Source organism: Varroa jacobsoni, unplaced genomic scaffold, assembly GCF_002532875.2.
Source record: "Varroa jacobsoni isolate VJ856 unplaced genomic scaffold, vjacob_1.0 scaffold_296, whole genome shotgun sequence".
Lineage (NCBI taxonomy): Eukaryota > Metazoa > Arthropoda > Arachnida > Mesostigmata > Varroidae > Varroa > Varroa jacobsoni.
The window spans coordinates 8,120-26,619 of NW_019213198.1; the positions used below are offsets into that span (position 1 = coordinate 8,120).

The window sequence follows — 18,500 nt, forward strand, 5'->3', positions numbered from 1 at the left end:
ATATAGATTTACAATGTTGCAACGTAATTTGTCGTTTTTTACGATAGATTTTCTCTATTAGGCTTTGTCCATATTAGAAGGCATATTGAAGCAAATAACATAGCGTAATACTGAGCTGTACGATCTAATCTTGCAACATAGAAAATAGATACTTGCCTTTAGACTCATCTGACATTTTTATTATTTGCTTGAATACATGTAATGATATTCAGTTAATGTAGCTGAGTTACAATTCCTTGCTATTTATTTATCCACCTCTGCGTCTACACATTTTCATCCCGAAATGTAATAGCATTGGCCAGCCTATACGTATAACTAACGAACTTCAAGTTAACTCTATAATCGGATCATTTTTTGCAGGCCTATGATGTTAAATTGGAGATCGACGCTTCTACACTTTCAACTGCTGCTATTTCTCCACTTAATCCTTCCCAGATTAACCACGGCAAACAAATTTCCACAAGACGAGCAGTATCGAAACCCACAGGCCGCATCTGAAGGTAGTCTTTTTTTTCTTATGTGTATATAACTTAGCGATTTGAATATACTCGCTTTGGGTCCGTTCAAGTAGCGAGATATAATAAATATAATAAAAACAAGATATTCAATAAAGTGTCGAAATTTCCCGCTTTGTACTTGGGTAGGTTTAAGATTGATTTTGTTATCATGCTAAATAGTACGAGATAAAGCGTGCCATATTTCAGTAGATGATGAAGGTCCGCTCGGTCAGCACAAAGCAACCTTGGGCTAAGGGAACCGCACTACATAAAAAGCAGATTAACTAGATGTTACACGTATAGCTATATGTACATAGAACATGTTTTGAGAAAATATTCAATGCAAACAGGTCGTATTTGCTTGAAATGTAAACGCGTTTCCACAGGGAAAGCTTATAGGGATGGCGGGGGGGTTCGGAATTGTTTCCCACAAAGTTGTTCCGACAAACGGGGGCAGACATTTTGAATTTTTAGCGGTTAGTGACTCACCTGGTCCTGAAGCTATCGACATAAGATCCCTTAATGTTAGAAAACCAAAACATTAAGGATCTATTGGCTCTTCTAAAAGTGCTGCTGGACAAAGGTATGTTGGAACGACATGAACGCCGCTGAATCGGCATATGCGGATCTCGTTATATGGGAATGTCAAAGCAACAAATTAAAATCGTTAGAAAATTCTCGCTTATTTATGCTGGTAAAAAGACTCAGTCTCATCTAGTTATTTGGCAGTCAGTTAAAAACGTGATATTTTGCAATACAGTTTCTGATATCATAGCTTATACTTGACTATCTTTACTGAAGCGGTTACTATGCATCTACTTAAACTTATTATAAAGCACCTATCTTAAGTTCAGGTCTAACTTGCTAACGACGCATCATGCTTTGTCGATAGAAATCAGTTGGGAGTTTGCGATCGCAATTCACTTCAGCACGCCCTTTTTTGTTTTAGCTCTTTTGCGTTGAACTTAAGAAAAAATGTTGTTCTTTCACTATGACTTATAACACTTTTGCTACTAAAGAATGTAGACAATAAAATTCACTAGGTACCGACAGATTATTCCTAAGTTGTGTATATTAGAATATTAATAACAACCTATCGCGGTAAAATCCTGTGTTCCGTAGTGTCTATGCAAATAAGAAGTATAATGAAAAAATCAGAGCATTCAAGTTTGGCTTAAACTTATTCGAATAGGGGGTGCCACTGTGAGACTGGAGCCCTTGAGCGGAGTACCGCAAACAATAATCCTCCTATCTGCACTTTTACCTTATGTAACGTTTGTCTACTGCTTATACGCGCTTGCTATAGATGGCTGATTGTCTGAATGATCCAAATACCCGACGGCAATATTCTGCCCGTGAAAATCAAAATACACAATAATCGAGATATATTACAAAAGAAAGGGCAAGTGTTGTAAGGGGTAGCTTATATGGGTTAGTATGCCTAAAGCTTGTTTTCATAGGTCTAAAGCATCTCGCAATTCATAAATGTCCCATAACATTAACCGCACACTGCCCTTGCTTGTAGTACCATTTGTGTCTCATCAGCATGATCATATGGAAGTGTTTCCTCTTAGGGTCAATGCTTAGCGAACCTTTTTGGCCACCATCAGCCGTGTAGTCATTAGTATGACGGCCAAGAAAACTACCTTACGTGCCATATAATCTATAGATGCATTTTTTTTTGCTTCTGTGTAAAACCCAACAAGGCATCCATATAGGCATATCCGGCCATAAAATCTGTGTGATGACGCCATCTTTCGTTTAACATAAAAGCATTAGTCCGATACCAATAGCATGCAGCTCCCCTGCACACAATAAGTAGCTCATCGGAAGCTTCGCCATGTTGTTTATGGCACGAGGATGGGCAAACCCAACGGCCGATACCCTAAAAAGCACAGCACAAAACAATGACTTGCTGGGTCGATGTGTAGTATATCCGTTCTATATGCTAAGATTAGGTCCATCCGTGTTTGGTTCGGTTTAGGATCCGAGCGTGCAGCAGCTACTGGTGCGGAGGAACAGGAGTTGTTGCTTCTTTTTTCTGACATTGCCTTGACGCGCGTTCGGCCCGCGCTGACGCAGTCATCCGGCCGTCTAATGCTGTGTATACTGTTCTCTGCATGTTAGAAACAGAGGGGAGGCCCTATCAAACGTACTACGAACGGCGACGGACGGACGTAGTAATGCGCGTACAGCAGTGTATTGGTATCACTATTATGAAATGCATCGTGTACTAACATTGTGCGAGGACACCGAGCCAACGAACATCTATGTACACATGACCATATCCCATCTGTTGTCGATGCGCGTCGACGACGAAACGAAGCAAACGTACGGAAGATACGGGGAAAATGTAGGGGACATAAATAGTCTTGCCACGAAGCTTTTACCAAACACGCCTAGCACCCAACAGCATCGTTGGCACATCGTTTGAGAAGCGGTACGTTAAAATAGCGGAAAAATAAGGCATCGAGATTTCCCCATTTCTGTTTCGGCTCTTTGTCTTCGTGTTATGCTTGAAATCGTTAGCTTTGTGCTATCGCATTGCACTACATTACAATTTTCTGCCGTAGACTATGTAGGCATGTGCATTTACCTGTCCTCTGATTTCTGAGTGTCAGAAGCGATGCCTCGATATCTCATAACTCATTCGGCATCCCTGACCCTGTGGAAGCAGAAATGATGATGAACAATTGTCTGTTTAGCCATCTCTGAAAAGGGCCTATTTAATATACCCTGTGAGCCCAGGAACACTGTAGGTCAACTAGCCCAGTATAAATTGGTTAACTGTTGAATCCTCGTACTTCATCTAATTTTTAAATGGGTAAATTTCATTTGCCGCTCCACTAGACGCCTGCACTTGTTTACCGGCTAACTTCAATCGAGCTGTTTAAGGTTACAAAATTTTCATATCAACTGATAAAAAAAAATCATGTATTTAATATCCGAGCTCTTATATATTTCTTCAATTTTGTGGGTAGGACTTTATTTACTATCCTAGCTTTACTGCAATCTGGAGGGCCTAAGTGAATAGCCAATGAAAAGTATACACGTCGGTGAGAATGAATGATAATAGGTTTTTGAAGGATGATAATGGTCCAATTTAGAGCGATCGTGTAAAGCGCTTCATTTTTTTGTGCCATTTCTAATGGCTTTCTTAAAACTTGACCTTAATAAGGCCGCCTTGTTCCGATGGCGGTAACAATACTGCGTTACACATTGATGAGCCGAATCCGTCCTAATTGGAACCTAGAAAAAATGAATGCTTAATTTCGAAAAATAATAATATAAGTGTGTATCCGCTAATATTAGTCGGAACTAATATCCGCTGCTTAAACTGGAATGACTCTAAATGACAATTAAAAACCATATTTTCATATACCGGTGTGCATAAGCGCTACTGCGCGTCTAAGTGTTGCGAAAAGCAAACTTTATTGTTTATTTAAAAATGGCTATTTTAATTTACATGAGCACTTAAGAATGTGCTGGCCATGTTCTATATCTAAGTGAACAAACTGTGACTTTCGAAACATGTTCACGACGATCCGAGATCTATATTAAATCGCGGAAGTATGCAAGATAAACATACATGCATAGGTCACAACTGGACCTGATCCCAATCCCAGAACCCCATCCCAAGGTTCGAAAAATCAAACGACATTATTTCTATCAGTGAATGGGCGTGAATCTTTTATTAGCGCACTCGCTTCAATCCACTCAGGTATATTAATTGTGTCCGCGTCAGGTCTCGCTAAGGTTCCAGTCGGATTCCGGAGCAGTACAGTTCAAATGAGCATTACTTCTTTATCAACCGAGCAGTGGATGGCAAGGATTTCTAGTGACCTTCTTTGCTGGACCCTTTTTGGCGATATGGCTTTTAATGCCAAAGGCAAGTAAGTCTCAGTAGACTTTTCTTAAATTCACAAGGCTGACCTTCGGGAAAAAATAGGATGTATCCAACTCCTATCTGAAACTAGGGCCAGTATGATTTCTTGATGAACTTGTCTCATCTCTTGTACATACGCTGTTGCGCCTACCAAATATCTATTTCTCAAATAGGCATAGCCCTGTGTTATGATTGCAGTCTTCTAAGTGAATCCATAATAGCTTTTTGAAAACACATCGCTCTGCGAGGTTTGCTACCTTAAGTGCTCCCTTAACTCTATCTACTAAATCATATGATGTAATTCGTTATCGCGAAAACGACAGGGATCTACCTTCTAAGCTGCGGTGTAGCTAATGGCGCTGCAAGGAACTGATTTTCAACCCACCCAAATTTCCCCCAAATCACACGCATCGTCTCCTAAGCTACCCAAGCAATCGTGAGACTCGTCGTTTCCCCCTATAGTTTCCTCTGTGGTTAGTAATTCTCAATGTGCAACCCAAATAAGTAAAGAATTTACTGGCTATGCCGACAGTCAGCCTTCGTTCTTCGTCCACGTTTAACACTCATTTACCTGATTCCGTTGTTAATACTGCCTAAACCTTGTCAGCGTCGCCATTCGTCTACCGCGATTCCTGTTGCCGCTGCTTCAGTCTAGATCTTCCGCCTTTACACTCATAGTAATGCACATGAGCTACAGCAGGCCTAACTACTGACGCTGCCTGCTTTCTTGTCTGAACACGCAACCAGCGAGGCAGGTCAGCCATCAGGTCATGTCTCTCTGAGTTCGGCGCACTCGGAGGGCCGATAAATTGAGCAGGTGGTCTCACTTTAGCTGTCCGGGGCTGCTGCTTCAGCCGTAGAAAACAGCACGTGAAAGCTGACAATGCCACTCAACGCTTCTCTTCCTACTGTGATGGCAAGCGGTGGCAGATATCCCCAGAGACCGTCATGCGCTCTTTTAGGAGCTGACGTACGCTAGGCGCGTAGGCGAACGTAGGCCAGCAGTACTGCTTGCGTCCAGCAACCAGTGTGCAGCAAGTCTAAGTATGGCCTTCTCCGGGTCCTCGACATAATTCGTAGATCCCGCGCACGCCTCTACACACTTCCTAACAATTTCCCATTTCGGTGTCCTGGCTGTGGCCCAAACTGTTGTTGCCTCACCGTTCGACTCGTTGAAGTATAGTAATCGTGCTATTGCCTGGTTAGTTATGGTAGGACAGCAGTGGCAAAAGCTGTTCGCTCCGACCTGCCTCATTTTGTTACTTCCCACGCTGCCCATGTACGTACTACTGTACGACGGCTGTAGTTTGGTTGCAACAAGAGAAACAGATGCTGGTTGGGTTCCTTGAAGGGGGTTGCTCTCCTATGTATTCCCACAGCATACACCCTGTATCTCGAGTATACTGCTGTTTCTGCCTTTGCAGCTTCTACAGTTAGATGTCGTAGTCGCGGTTGTGTCGGCCCCAATGAAAACTGTCTGCTGCTGCTGCTGCTGTTTCCTCCGTTCGTTGACGCGGCACCGTCGTCGCGCTTGATTCCTGTAACGCCACGCGAGGCTTTGGGGACCTTAGTGAGGCACGGGCCTTCGTACTCCGAGGGCTTTCGTCGTGCAACCTCAGCGTCTGCTATATCATATCTATGCTAATAACCCTCTCTCGGGGCCTGCGTCGCCTGAGTGTCTGTCTGTGTGTGTGAATGTGTATTTGAGAGTACAGCAAGAGTACGGCCCAGTCATAAATGGGCGTCTCTACATTGCCTCGAGTACGCCTCAGCGTGTGAGCACGTGTAAGTGTAAGCGTGAACCTTGAATAAGCACTCCCTATTCTATAGTACATACACTAGGATCAATCACAGAATGGGAAGGAACAGAGGACACTGTGTAACAAGGACCCGTGGAAGAGGACACCTTTACACAGATACCGACGGTTAGGGCAGGAGCAGCCGGCAAGTAGGAAAGGGTAACGTGTAGCGGCTAGGGCGAACTTCGTTGTCTGGGTGACTAGATAGTATGAGGTGAGTTATAAGCTTGTCGACTGATAGTAACCACCTCCCGGTCGGCAGGCCCCGAAAAGCTGTCTTGTACGAGCTGCTGTACAGCCACATATCACAGTACTCATAATAATGATAACCATCCTAGAGATGAGATGACGAAGCACCCATAAATGACATTTGCGTGTTATTCTATATAGAATCAAACGCGATACAACTTCATAAGGTGATCCGTTACGAATAACTATGTATAAAGCCGGTGGCTGGATACTAATTAGATACGAGTTTTGTTTTTGTAGATAAAACAGATAACTTAAGGTTGATTGTAATAATAGTAAGGCATACACATATGGACTGATTGAAGCAAGATGCATCTAAGCCATTTCGAAACATTAGCAAGTTAAGATCATCAGATATCTTATATATGCTTAGCATCCATTTATGAAGAAATTGTAATGAAGTATAGCAGATATATAGATAGAGCTTAATAAATTTTAAATTAATAGTTTAGTAATAAAATTATTATCACTTCCCCATAAAATAGCGATCATTATAATGCAACAAACATTTCAGCAGTTGCTATTTTGACTATATTTATCTATCATAGATTATTAGAATTCATGCTACACAACACCAGCAGAGCTATGCTGGTACCGAGACCGATTTCAAGTTTAACTTGAAGCATTGCTTCTGTTTGCTGGTAGCTAAACGTTGGGATACTTATATTAGCGAACACATAGCTTATCGATTATTGCGCCTACGACAGTTGTAGATACTGATGACAAGTTCAAAAAAAAAAAGCCCATAAAGTAATGACCCAAACGACAAAATTATTTTCATACCACCCAATCGATTACCGAAACACGAATGAGTTGTTATCGTTGCTAAACTTTTGACGTATGTTGTCTAAAATCGTCAAAAGAAATTTTTCTCTTACTAGTTTTATCTTGTAATGGCTACCTCAGCAAAGGAAAAATTACTTCTACAGTTAATATTATTATACTGGTCACTTGATCGTCCTGTGTTTTTTCTGAACCTAACAGATTATGCATGGTAGATATACTCCTAACCATAATCTTCATTGATTCAAGTTTGCCACCCTAAAAATGCTGATCCGAGTTTCTTTTTGCTAGTAAATCAACAACTACCTATGTGAGCTATCAACGTATAGCATGTGATGAGAGATATACTGACCAAAAATAACGGCAGCCGCAAATAGCTCGATACTATTTACTTGGACTAATATGACGGAGATAGCTAAGGGCAGTCAAGATTTCCCAGAAAGCCTCCTAAAGAGGAACATTCAGACAAGTTTAGCAAAAAAAAACTGCTACCGTAATTATTGCTAAACTTGTATGATCGTATCCATCGATAGAGAAACGTTTGCTTTACAGAATCGCATACAATACAGATAGTTAGTTTCCCGAATGACTATATATTTCAAACTTTTATGTCCACCTCTTGCCGGACAGTTTCAAATCAACCTGTCGCACACGGTTAGTAACTTAACAGAATAATATAGTAAAACATTTATTTGTTACTACAGCATACAATACATACCTGTAATTTATATATACAATGTACGAGGTTATATATATATATATACAATAAAAAAAATGTGTTATATATATATATATATAACCTCAAACATCTTTTATGTTTAAAAGGCTAGCGACGACGAATATTCAAATTTGTTAACTAATATGATTTGACTACAACATTTATAACTGTCATTTTTTCCTCAAAAAATCCTCATAAGCGACTTTCCCAATTGAAAAAGGGTACCCATTTCTCGTGGGCAGGTGCGTAATATATCACTGCAAAAAACTTGGAACAATTCTACGAGACAAATAAAGACGCTTATTCAGCGTCTAGGCCAAAACATTTACTACCGCTTGAATAACAGAAGTCTAAGTAATAATTATTCCGACCTTCGTCAAATTCTATATTGCTATGATATGATGAATCTACAAGAATTGAGCTGCTTAGACAGATAAATGGACGGATCACACAAAAAGGCCGAACAAACGCCTCTTTGTTGTCGTTGCCTTTTTTACTAGGATATTTTATTTATGATACTAATTACAGTGGGTCTGTGTGAGATTCAGCTGGACAATAGCAAACGGCCAACAATGGACGATCGAATAAAGGCTCCTGATAATTGAGACAACGTTTCAGTATTTGCAACCGAACGTCTACTTAAAGGATGACTCTTCTCTGTTATCCAAGCCATATATCTATATGAAAGAGCGGACGATTCACCTTGAAGTGAATAGATTTTACCCTTAAGGTCATAGCAACGCAATATATACGTCATTCAAACCACAGAGATTTTTCGAGTAAGTGTTGAAGGCAGCCAGACATGGAAACAAACAGAAAGTACTCTTTACAAGCTAAACGGGACCGTTGTTATTTCTAAATATGTACGGATAAAATCGTGGGTGGTTCATTTTCCAAGGAATCATCGTTAAAAGAACTAGTGTATCAGAAATGTTCTTTTCAAGATCCCGAGCTGTGCTTGTCGTAAAGAGGACAACTACCGCCAAAGTTTTCTAAATAGTGCTAGATCGCTGATTTTAACACATACGAAATTGACTTTTACAGAAAGCTACCGATCTAAAATAAAACACACATTGCTCGAAATCAGGGCCTATCAGGGCCGAATCTTCACTAGATCTACGTTGTGTAGCAGATGTCAATAATTACAGACAGTTAACTCGAACCCAACAGTGATTCAACGGTTCCAGCGACAGCGAGCTACTCGACCATTAAGATACTATCAGACTCTTCATCTTTCTTAATCTGAATCTGATCGAAATGCCTTGTTTTATGCAAGTTCATCTGACACTGTATACTACTGTTACTATTATTTTCAGTGACATAATGGTTCTGGTAATGCTGCTAGTTTGTAGCTTTGAACAGGGATATTTACGGTTGAGCAGAGTCAACTTATTTCGACTCGACGAAGGATGAGTCCGTTATGCCGAATTTTTTTTTAACTTTAGCGCCACAAGTTTCTCTTAGCGCGGCCGCCGCCGCCGCCGCTGCTGCAGCAGCGGGAACTATAATAACAGCTTTAACCCTCTGTTACATCAGATTCGCACACGCAAAAGAACGCACAGAACACAAAGGGGATGACTTCTAACCGAATTAACAGACGCGTCTATAGAGTAATGTAATCGAGCGTATTATCGCGACGCCACGTCAGACTGTCCTCAGCCTTTCTATGATCATCAGTCTGTGTAATTATTATTGTTAATATCAGCCTTCCTCAATCTCGCCAGCACGTTCTATCCCTTAAACAATCCCATGTTTTGCCCTTAGTTACAGTGTCAGATTGGTCGTTGTTTGTTATCGTGCCTCATTATTCGTATCAGTCGGCGCATCTGCTTCCGCGGCTGTTCAGTGATTTCATAATCAGACAGACGATGGCGGTGATGAACCGACGACGGCTGTCCGTCGATACGCACTAGTTGATAAAGCGAACGTGTTGATAAATTGTATAATAGCGAAGCCAACAATAGGCAAAGGAACGCCGTCTGACAGCTCGGATCATCGCGGCCAATAGAACTCACTAATGGTGAGAGACTGGTCGCTTTGTTACTGTTCGTGTTTTTGTTGCTCAGCTCGTGCTTTTGTTGCTGTTGCCGCTGTTGTGGTTTGCAATTGTTGTTAGATATTAGCAATAGGGTTTGCGTCGCGTAAGCGAAACCGTAGAAAAGCCGAAAAATGACGAGGGGTAGGCGGCCGAAATTATCAACGGCTATTGTAGCCACTGTTGCTATAGCCGTAGGTCTGGTATAATTCTTCCTATTAATTTGGTGCTATTACCCAAATGCTATGATACATCGGCTAGTCAAAAGTAGATAGAACAGAGTGAAGTAGTCTCCACTGTCATGATGAGTTGAAATTGTAGTATATAATAGCATCCATAATAATAAAGAACGATGTTGTGTCCTGATTATGGATAGACATGGTCCAAGCAGATATTATTGAGAGCTATATGCTGTTTGATTGCATGCGAACGGCAATGTTCTACCGTATTTGTTTTACAACAAGGTACTTCTAACCGTGGAATCACTGAGTGGTATACTTGGTGACAGAGACGGAGATGCTGGCAGAGACCTGTTGCATGCATATTTAATCAATTAAAGAAAGGCGGTCGCAGTGCAACGGTGGTTCTGTCACACTAATAAGCCGCGTCTTAACAAAACAACTTCATATAATTCCAGTTCCTTTAATGAAATTCGTTTCGTTTATAGATATCTGGCAAAAAGTATGCCTACAGGGAAGTTTTGCGATTTACCTAATAGTTACTTCATTCGCTATATGTATGTATCATAAAAGAATTTTTTGTCCTATACGGATATGACCGTTTACATCTTACTTAGACACTTTTATTTATTTTTAGTAAATAATAATAAAACTTAGATTAGAATCGTTAAAATCAGTGGGGCGAAGCAATCGTCGTACAAAAAAAAAGAATTTTACAAAGCAACGTCCTCTTGCGCCTTACACCAACACGACCTTAATTCCACCCAAACACAATGACAATATTATAGCTCACCTGGACGCACGGCCATGTTTGCTAGCTATCTGGTTTACAAGTTTCATCACTTCCGAAGCAACACATAATTATTCGACTCGGTGCATTTCATCGCAAACTTTATTAAGCGTCAGTTCTCGTAAACGTATATTACCAACCGCTGACCAGCAAGTCTGCTTAAGTTACAATTTACGTGCGTTTGTTAAAGATGTACACAAGATAATTATTAAGTCAAAGTAATATCATATTTCCAGGGCTTCGTAGCAGGGCTCCTCCGCAGTTTCGACATAATTGCTTTAAAATATGACATCAATCAGCTAAAAAAAATACATGCCCTGTATATTTGATTATACTGCAACCACAAGCTATACTCGCTTCAATCCGTTATGTACATTTTTCAAAGGAAACTAGTATTTGACAACCTTTTGTAACGGATTGATCTATATCGTGTCGCTTTGGGTTAGCTTCTATAATAGTCCACCTTCAAACACGTGCTAATATTTAGGTTTTTGCTGCCTTTTAGGGGATCCAAATTTTTGGCGGAAAGAAAGCTTTAACGCCCTCAACCATCGCATTAATCGCCGTTTGAATACCAATGTAGCAAAGAACATTATCTTCTTTCTGGGAGACGGCATGGGTGTGTCAACTGTCACTGCGGGGCGGGTGTACAAAGGCCAGAAGGCGCGTCGCTCCGGAGAAGAAAGCGTGCTTAATATGGACACCTTTCCTTACACCTCCCTCTGCAAGGTATTCTGCTCGTAAGCAAATAATTAAGGCGTAGTATTGTTAAAGATGATGTGAAATAAATATTCATATGAACTGCAACATGTAAATCTTGTCTACAATCTGGCATGAAGATGACACACAGATCCAATGTTCAATTTTGCAATTTTTTCGGTCGGCGATTTTACTGATGACCAACAATGATCAAATTTTAGTTACGTCACACCTGACCTGGTGTTTAATCATTCGAGGTCACTTAGACTTCGCGATGTCCGTCTGGACCAGTGGTAAGCGGCACTAGTAAGCGAGGAACTCGAAAGCATCTAGAATGCCTTTGCAACAGTCTGCTTAATAAACGACAGTCAATACAAACAAATAGCGTATATTTCTTAGCACTCCTCCAAGTCAAGGCAGGCCGATACATTTCTTTATAGGCTTGCGAGATTCAAACAGTTATTTATATAGAATTATATTTACTTACATTATTTTTAGGTCGATCGTTCTTTCGGGCTTTATCCAAATGTTGTCTAGAATCACTATATATGGTAATATATTAGGCTTCGACATAAATGAGGCCGTCTACTTAATGTTCCCTTATAACTTTGTAGTATTTATTTAGTTCTACTTACTTTTCAAGAGGTAGTTTCTCTGTTACGTAACCTGATTGGGATTTCATTGTGATAAACGAACTTTATTGCCACTTCAAGCTCTAAAGAATGATGTTGTTGGTTAAAAAAAAGTATATTTTCGATATTTATTGTATTTTGCCTTTTACCGAGATTGAGCCTGCCAAAGGGGCCCAAAATATTGGCGTCGTTTATGGCAAGGACTCTATAGCAGACAAGACTGCTGGAAGGGGTCTGCTTCGCTCGAAAACAGAGTCTTAGACTTGGAAGATGTATCCCACTTCAGTCGGCCGTATAAGGTCGAGGAGAGGACCTCGTATAACAAAGAACCCTTAACATTGCACCCGTCACAGGCTAACGTACAGCCACAATAGCACGTTTTAATGCAAAGTTCTTAGGGGTGACAAGGAGTAATGCTCCTATATGAATATGAAGGAGCAGGAGGATAGATAATTCCGGGAGAGAAAAGGGTGCGGCTAAATTACCATACAAAAAAAAACATAATTTGCGATTCGTTAAGACAGGAAGGGTTTTGAATGTCATTCTTTTCAACGGCAACATCAGGCCATACATTGTCAGGGTCTTCAAAGCCGTGCTTTCAGAGCTTGGGTAGGGGCTTTTTGCACCTACCATACTCTTCAGACTTCGTGCCGACGGGTTATCTTTTTTTCCGATTTGTAGCGACTTCAGTTCAAAATAGTACGTTTGATAGTGATCAGGGTCTCTGAGACAACGCCAAACTTGAACACCTTTGGCGAGAAAGAAAAAAAGTTACTTGATAGAATTCAAGACTAATGTAAAAAAATGTATATACGACGCCTAAATTGGGACAAACGATTTATCGTAGTTGACATGCGTTGATCCGCCCTTGATCCTAGAAGAAAGGCAGTTCCTTCGAAACGATAAAGTCGCGAAAGACGAAACGATAAAGTTTCGGCGATAAAAAGTAAAGCATTCAATATCTTCATTCATTCAAAAAAACCAAAAACCCCTTTTATTGCCCAAAATTGATGATCCACGCTACTGTCGGTTTCTATGCGGCTTTTAAAAATCAGATAAACCATTCTTACTAAACTTTAGATTTAAAACGGACAAACAGACATTTTTGATACACCCGGATTTTCTGTACGTACATGAATGGCCATGTTAAAGGTAAAAAAAAACAATTGTCGATAGGATCGTTCATATGAACTCCAATGGCTAGTCTTTTTGAGACTTTTTACGTTTTTTTTTGTATACTTTGGGCTTTTTTGCCATTTCAAACTCCTACGTTTCTGAGGTCTCTGGTCCGCTATCAATTCTGAATGTGACTTTGCTCTAGTGTATTTGAACGAAACTTTACGGGAGTTTATATTTACCGACATTATGTTGACGTAGAGTTACTATTAAATAAATATTTGCGCCTCAAAACAGCAATATTTAAAAATGCCAAGTGAGTGGTTAGGTACTAAGTTGAATAAGATGTAATAAAAAGTTATTAAGTGAGCAGACATCGTTTTCTTAAACTACGAGTTTTTCACTGCGCAAATACACAAATGTATATCCAGCTAAGTTAATGTCACTTAATAGGTTTTTGATAGTCTTCAATAAAGAGGCAACGTGTAGAACGACAAATTATCTACTCCACTCAAGGCAATGCCTGCCAAATAGATGCTGATGATCGTTGGAAAATATATTGTGTTAAGTGTTTGTTATCTCGGTCCACATCGTAGTACCCTATCAAACAGTAGGGCATCTGTTGCTAAGTTGGAACCTTTAAAATTGAAACTTATCAGTGTATTGATGTACAAAAGCGTAATATTGCTTAAATTCAATTTAAAGGGATTCTGGGCACAGCTCGGACGGCCTTCGTTTCGTTGTCGGCATTAGGTATCTTTGTCTGCGTGCAACAAGCGGAGAGGAAAAAGTTTCCTGTTTCTTAACTGGTCCCCCATACAAGCCAAAAATCTGAATGCAGGCACTTGACATCCGCATATTTTTCTAAAAGCTTCCAGTATCCTAACCTATAATTTGTAGAGAAAATCATTCGTATAGATCTCCACTTTTGTTCGAGCAGAGCGCCACCTCCGCCCTGACATGAGTAGCAGTGATCATTACCGAGCAAGCGACACTTGACTTCTTCGGTGAATGATTTACGCTTTCACTAAGTAGTCTAGTGACAGTGTAATAGGAATTGAGCCGGTGAACACTGCGGTTTCGTCAACTAGGCCATAGGACATGCAGGTATTCTATCAAGGTCTTCGTCTAAGATAGTTGATAATCGATCTTGTGAGGCGCAAGCTGCTAGCGACCAGTCTTTTGAGGCTAACAATTCACAAAGGGAAAGCACGGGATAGATAGTCTGGCCAAGCCCAACAAAGACGCGCCCACATAATAAACAAGTCAAGCATTGCCTTCGACACGAACCTACAGTAATAATGAGCCGTTATCATTATTTCCTTGCAATTCGTTAAATTCATCATATCTCCTGTTAAGAGTTTCGTCAACATTACAACTAACATAAACAAATCTGTATTTCTTTAATACTTAGTTTGAGATATAGTAAGATGAAAGTATCTAGCACAATTCAAGTGAAGATAAGCATAGACATAACCTTGGCCTGTCGTAAGGGATGCGACCGATCCTCAGCCCCTGACTTCTTCAGCGACTTCCAAGCGTAAACTCTATTTGCGCAAATTGACAAGGAACGATACTCCAGCTACAGCATATATGAGCACAACCTAATAGACACAAATACCAAACTTCATCGTCTTAGTATTAGCGCAATTTAGCCGTGTTAAGCAATAGTATTACGAAAGTTAATTTTAGTTCGATAGATATGTATGGTAGCAAAGATTAGATACTACTAGCGGTCTAAGTGGTAAAAAAAAAAGCTTCAACAGTAAACAGAGGTTCGTGCAGGCTTGTGAAAGAAACAACGCATTGGAGTACTCGCATTATTACAGGCTGTATCACGACATATTGCCAGGATATTGAATATGGGAAACCAGACGCACCTCATCCGCCGTAATTTAAAATTGAAACACGATCGATTTACTGAAAAGTAGTACAAATTGAAATGATTCGTATATTAGTTGATGGTACAATTTACTGGGCGTCCGAAGTGTTTTTGACACGCTAAACGAAACTAACCCAAACATAGGTATAAACAAACCCCAAGCTGATATAGATCTTGCGGTGCATATAGCTACTAACGCTGTAAAAAAATTAATCATGTGATAGGTCTTCAGTAAAGTGGCAATCGGGTTTGATAGCCAAGTGGAAAATAGGATAATCATGAACAAATTGCTTTTGTCTAAATGGCTGCTTATTTGGTAAAGTGCAGTTAAGTTAAATCTATGACAAAGTTAAACAAATAGCTCACGACCCCAGCGATGTTTCAGTATATTTAAGGGTTATGAAGATAGATGAGGTCGGCAACAAATCGGGGCCATTCCTCTAGGGCCGAAGAAAACGTGCGGCGTGCAGATTTTTTCTTAATTGTTTCCTAAATTTCTCAAACTTTCAAAAAACATCTTCTATCTTATGTTTTGGGTCCAGTTGCCTCCTTCTCCTATTGGAATACGTATAAGCATTCTATTCGAACCAAAAAAACATATCACGTTGGCGACTTTAGCTAGGAATAGCTAGAATCAATGAGCAGAAATAATTGAAGCAGAGAGAAAAACAGTTAGATTTAGTCAGCATAAATCCAAATTGATATCCAAAATGTATATATTCACCCGTTCTTCTTGAAGCAGAGAACGACCATTGCTTACGCTTTCATATTTTTCTAAACGGCACCACGAATTAATGTTGCTTCATGACGAAATGGGCCCAACTCTAACATTTCAATACTCAAATGAAGTCATGCAGGCACAATATGGTATACAACATGTAGATGGATCTAACACGGATACGGCAACAAAAAGACGTCTTGTCCTAAACAATTCAACGACTGCACCATTTTAAACTGGAATTAGACATTTCATTTGTAAAACTGATTATGTTTGTAGTGTAAATAAATTTCTAATGAGGCTTTGTCAAAGACTCGTCGTTTACGATGCGACAAGGAAACGATAAGTTGTGAACCTGAACGTCAGTATTATACTGTGCTTTACAAGGATCTCGATCAAATACGACAGTTGAAACTTTTCAAAAGCAACACCGTCTGTGTTTTTCATCAGGATACCTCAGAAGGATCTACTACTTTAAGTAAGAAAGAAACTGAATGCAATAACAAAGTTTATATTGAACTAAATCAAGCTTCAATGTAAGTTTATGACAACAATAACTATTCTATATTTGGTATCCACATCTTAAATTTAAACTATAAAACTACGTTTACAGAGGAAGTTAGACGACCCATTATCATAAAGTATCGGCCATTGTATGCTCGTAATAAAAAATTGTAATACTTCTGCTGCTAACGACATCAAGTAGTGCCGTTATCTTCTTAGTCCTCATGCAGGCGATTATGAGAATTAATTATCGATCTATTTACTGCGCTGCCATGACCATGCAGCCAGTGGCATACCATCAATATTGTTTAGGTTCATATCCTGGCTGAGGCGGTCGATGATTAGTTTGCTAACCTTCCTAATCCCGCTCCTCGGAGAATACCAGACCTCATGTATCGTGCCGACCCTGCTTGATCCCACGTTAGGTACGTGCTCTTGGACCGGCCCTGAACGCGCACACTCACGTACACATGTACGGGGAAGCTGGGCACAGAAAACTGCGCGCACATCGAGCACAGATTTCTGAACTCCTTTAATTCCAACGCAGCAAGTAAAAAAGAAAGGAACAGCATAGAGAAAAAAAATAGTTATCTGTTAATAAATTGAAACTAAGTAAGCGATATAATACGAATTAAGGTAAAACGCTATTTAACATTCACTCGGTTATGTGCATTAGACCTATTGCGTGGATCGCCAGACAACGGATTCAGCCGCTTCTGCAACGGCCTACCTATGCGGAATCAAAACTAATATGGGAGCGTTAGGCGTAACTGCTAAGGTAAAGCCTGCAAACTGCGAGGCCGCAACTGACGAGTCCAACCAAGTCGACAGTATAATGGCATGGGCTCAGAAAGAAGGAAAATGGACCGGTAAGCTGAAGCGCATTGTTGAAACGCTCACAAAAATTGTGAAACCTTTCTCTGGGAACTGATCCTTTCGTAATGTATTAGGACCACGGAAGAGGATATCAAATAAAAGCGTGTTTTTTGTATGTCAACAGCAAGAACCCTGTCTAAAGACCTATTGCGTTTGGCATGGTGGGAATAATTTCGATTAAATCATAGATCAGTACTATCGAAATACTTGCCTGACGACAGTTTAAATAGTTTATAAACGAGCTGGATAATTCCTTGTGTGGCCAAAGTAAAAAAAAAACTATCATTCAGTTCATATCATCTCATGACCTTATTTTGTTTTAGAGCTTTGTCTCGAATCTAGGTAAAGTTGACGTAATTACTTTTTGCGTAAGAAGCTATATAAATCAATGGTGTCACCCGTTGCCATCAAAACCCGTTACCCGTTACAAAGACAGCATTAACTGCTTATTGTTGTTGCGCCTTGCAGGGATCGTAACGACCGATCAAGTCGTAGGAGCGTCCCCCGCAGCGGCTTACGCTCACGCCTCAAGTCGTTCATTTTACAGTGAGGTTGGTTCGTTGGACTCATCGTAGGCCCATTTAGGGCAAATACTCGAGCACGTATGTGTTCTATCGAAAAGTCTATGTCTCCAAATAATTATCATTAAATTTCACTATAATAACTATTTCAGGTGCCGGAAGGCTGTTCTGCAATGGATATCGCTCAGCAACTGATTCACGGCAAACCTGGCTCAAAATTTAAGGTATGTTTCGAAAAGTTTGGTGACAGAACTTATTTTCGAACAAGATAATAATGCACTCGTTTAAGGACCTATATAATCGTTTGATTGACTTGTTCAATTAATAACGGAATTCATTAGATCGTTGTTAGTTTTTTGGAACTGCACGGTCTACAATATGAAAACCCGTTTTCTATCGCGCCAAAGCTTTCACTATATATATATATATATATATATATATATGAAAGGCGTAAGTACGTCGGTTTCGTTAAACTCATTACCATCAATTCAATGGACCTTAACAACTAATATATCCAGCGGCAAGTTCTTAAATGAGTATTCTTTTGTCCTTACAGTAGGTTGAAGGCCGAGCCAATAATTACAATACAAAGTCAATCAGAATATACTCTTATTTT

General features: G+C 40.0%; 1 protein-coding gene across 6 annotated transcripts in view; it reads left to right on the forward strand.

Annotated features, from left to right (window-relative positions):
* The window catches only part of LOC111259133 (alkaline phosphatase), a 38,737-nt gene that overhangs the window by 5,793 nt on the left and 14,444 nt on the right, over positions 1-18,500 (forward strand). For 5 of the 6 annotated variants that reach the window (XM_022830875.2, XM_022830873.2, XM_022830870.2 and 2 more), the window contains exons 2-6: positions 361-500; positions 11,442-11,665; positions 17,164-17,356; positions 17,832-17,914; positions 18,037-18,108. In XM_022830875.2, coding sequence (XP_022686610.1) covers positions 361-500; positions 11,442-11,665; positions 17,164-17,356; positions 17,832-17,914; positions 18,037-18,108 — 712 coding nt within the window. Of the gene's footprint in view, positions 1-360; positions 501-9,813; positions 9,953-11,441; positions 11,666-17,163; positions 17,357-17,831; positions 17,915-18,036; positions 18,109-18,500 lie in introns of those variants that run through there. The other variant, XM_022830874.2, reaches the window with a different exon arrangement.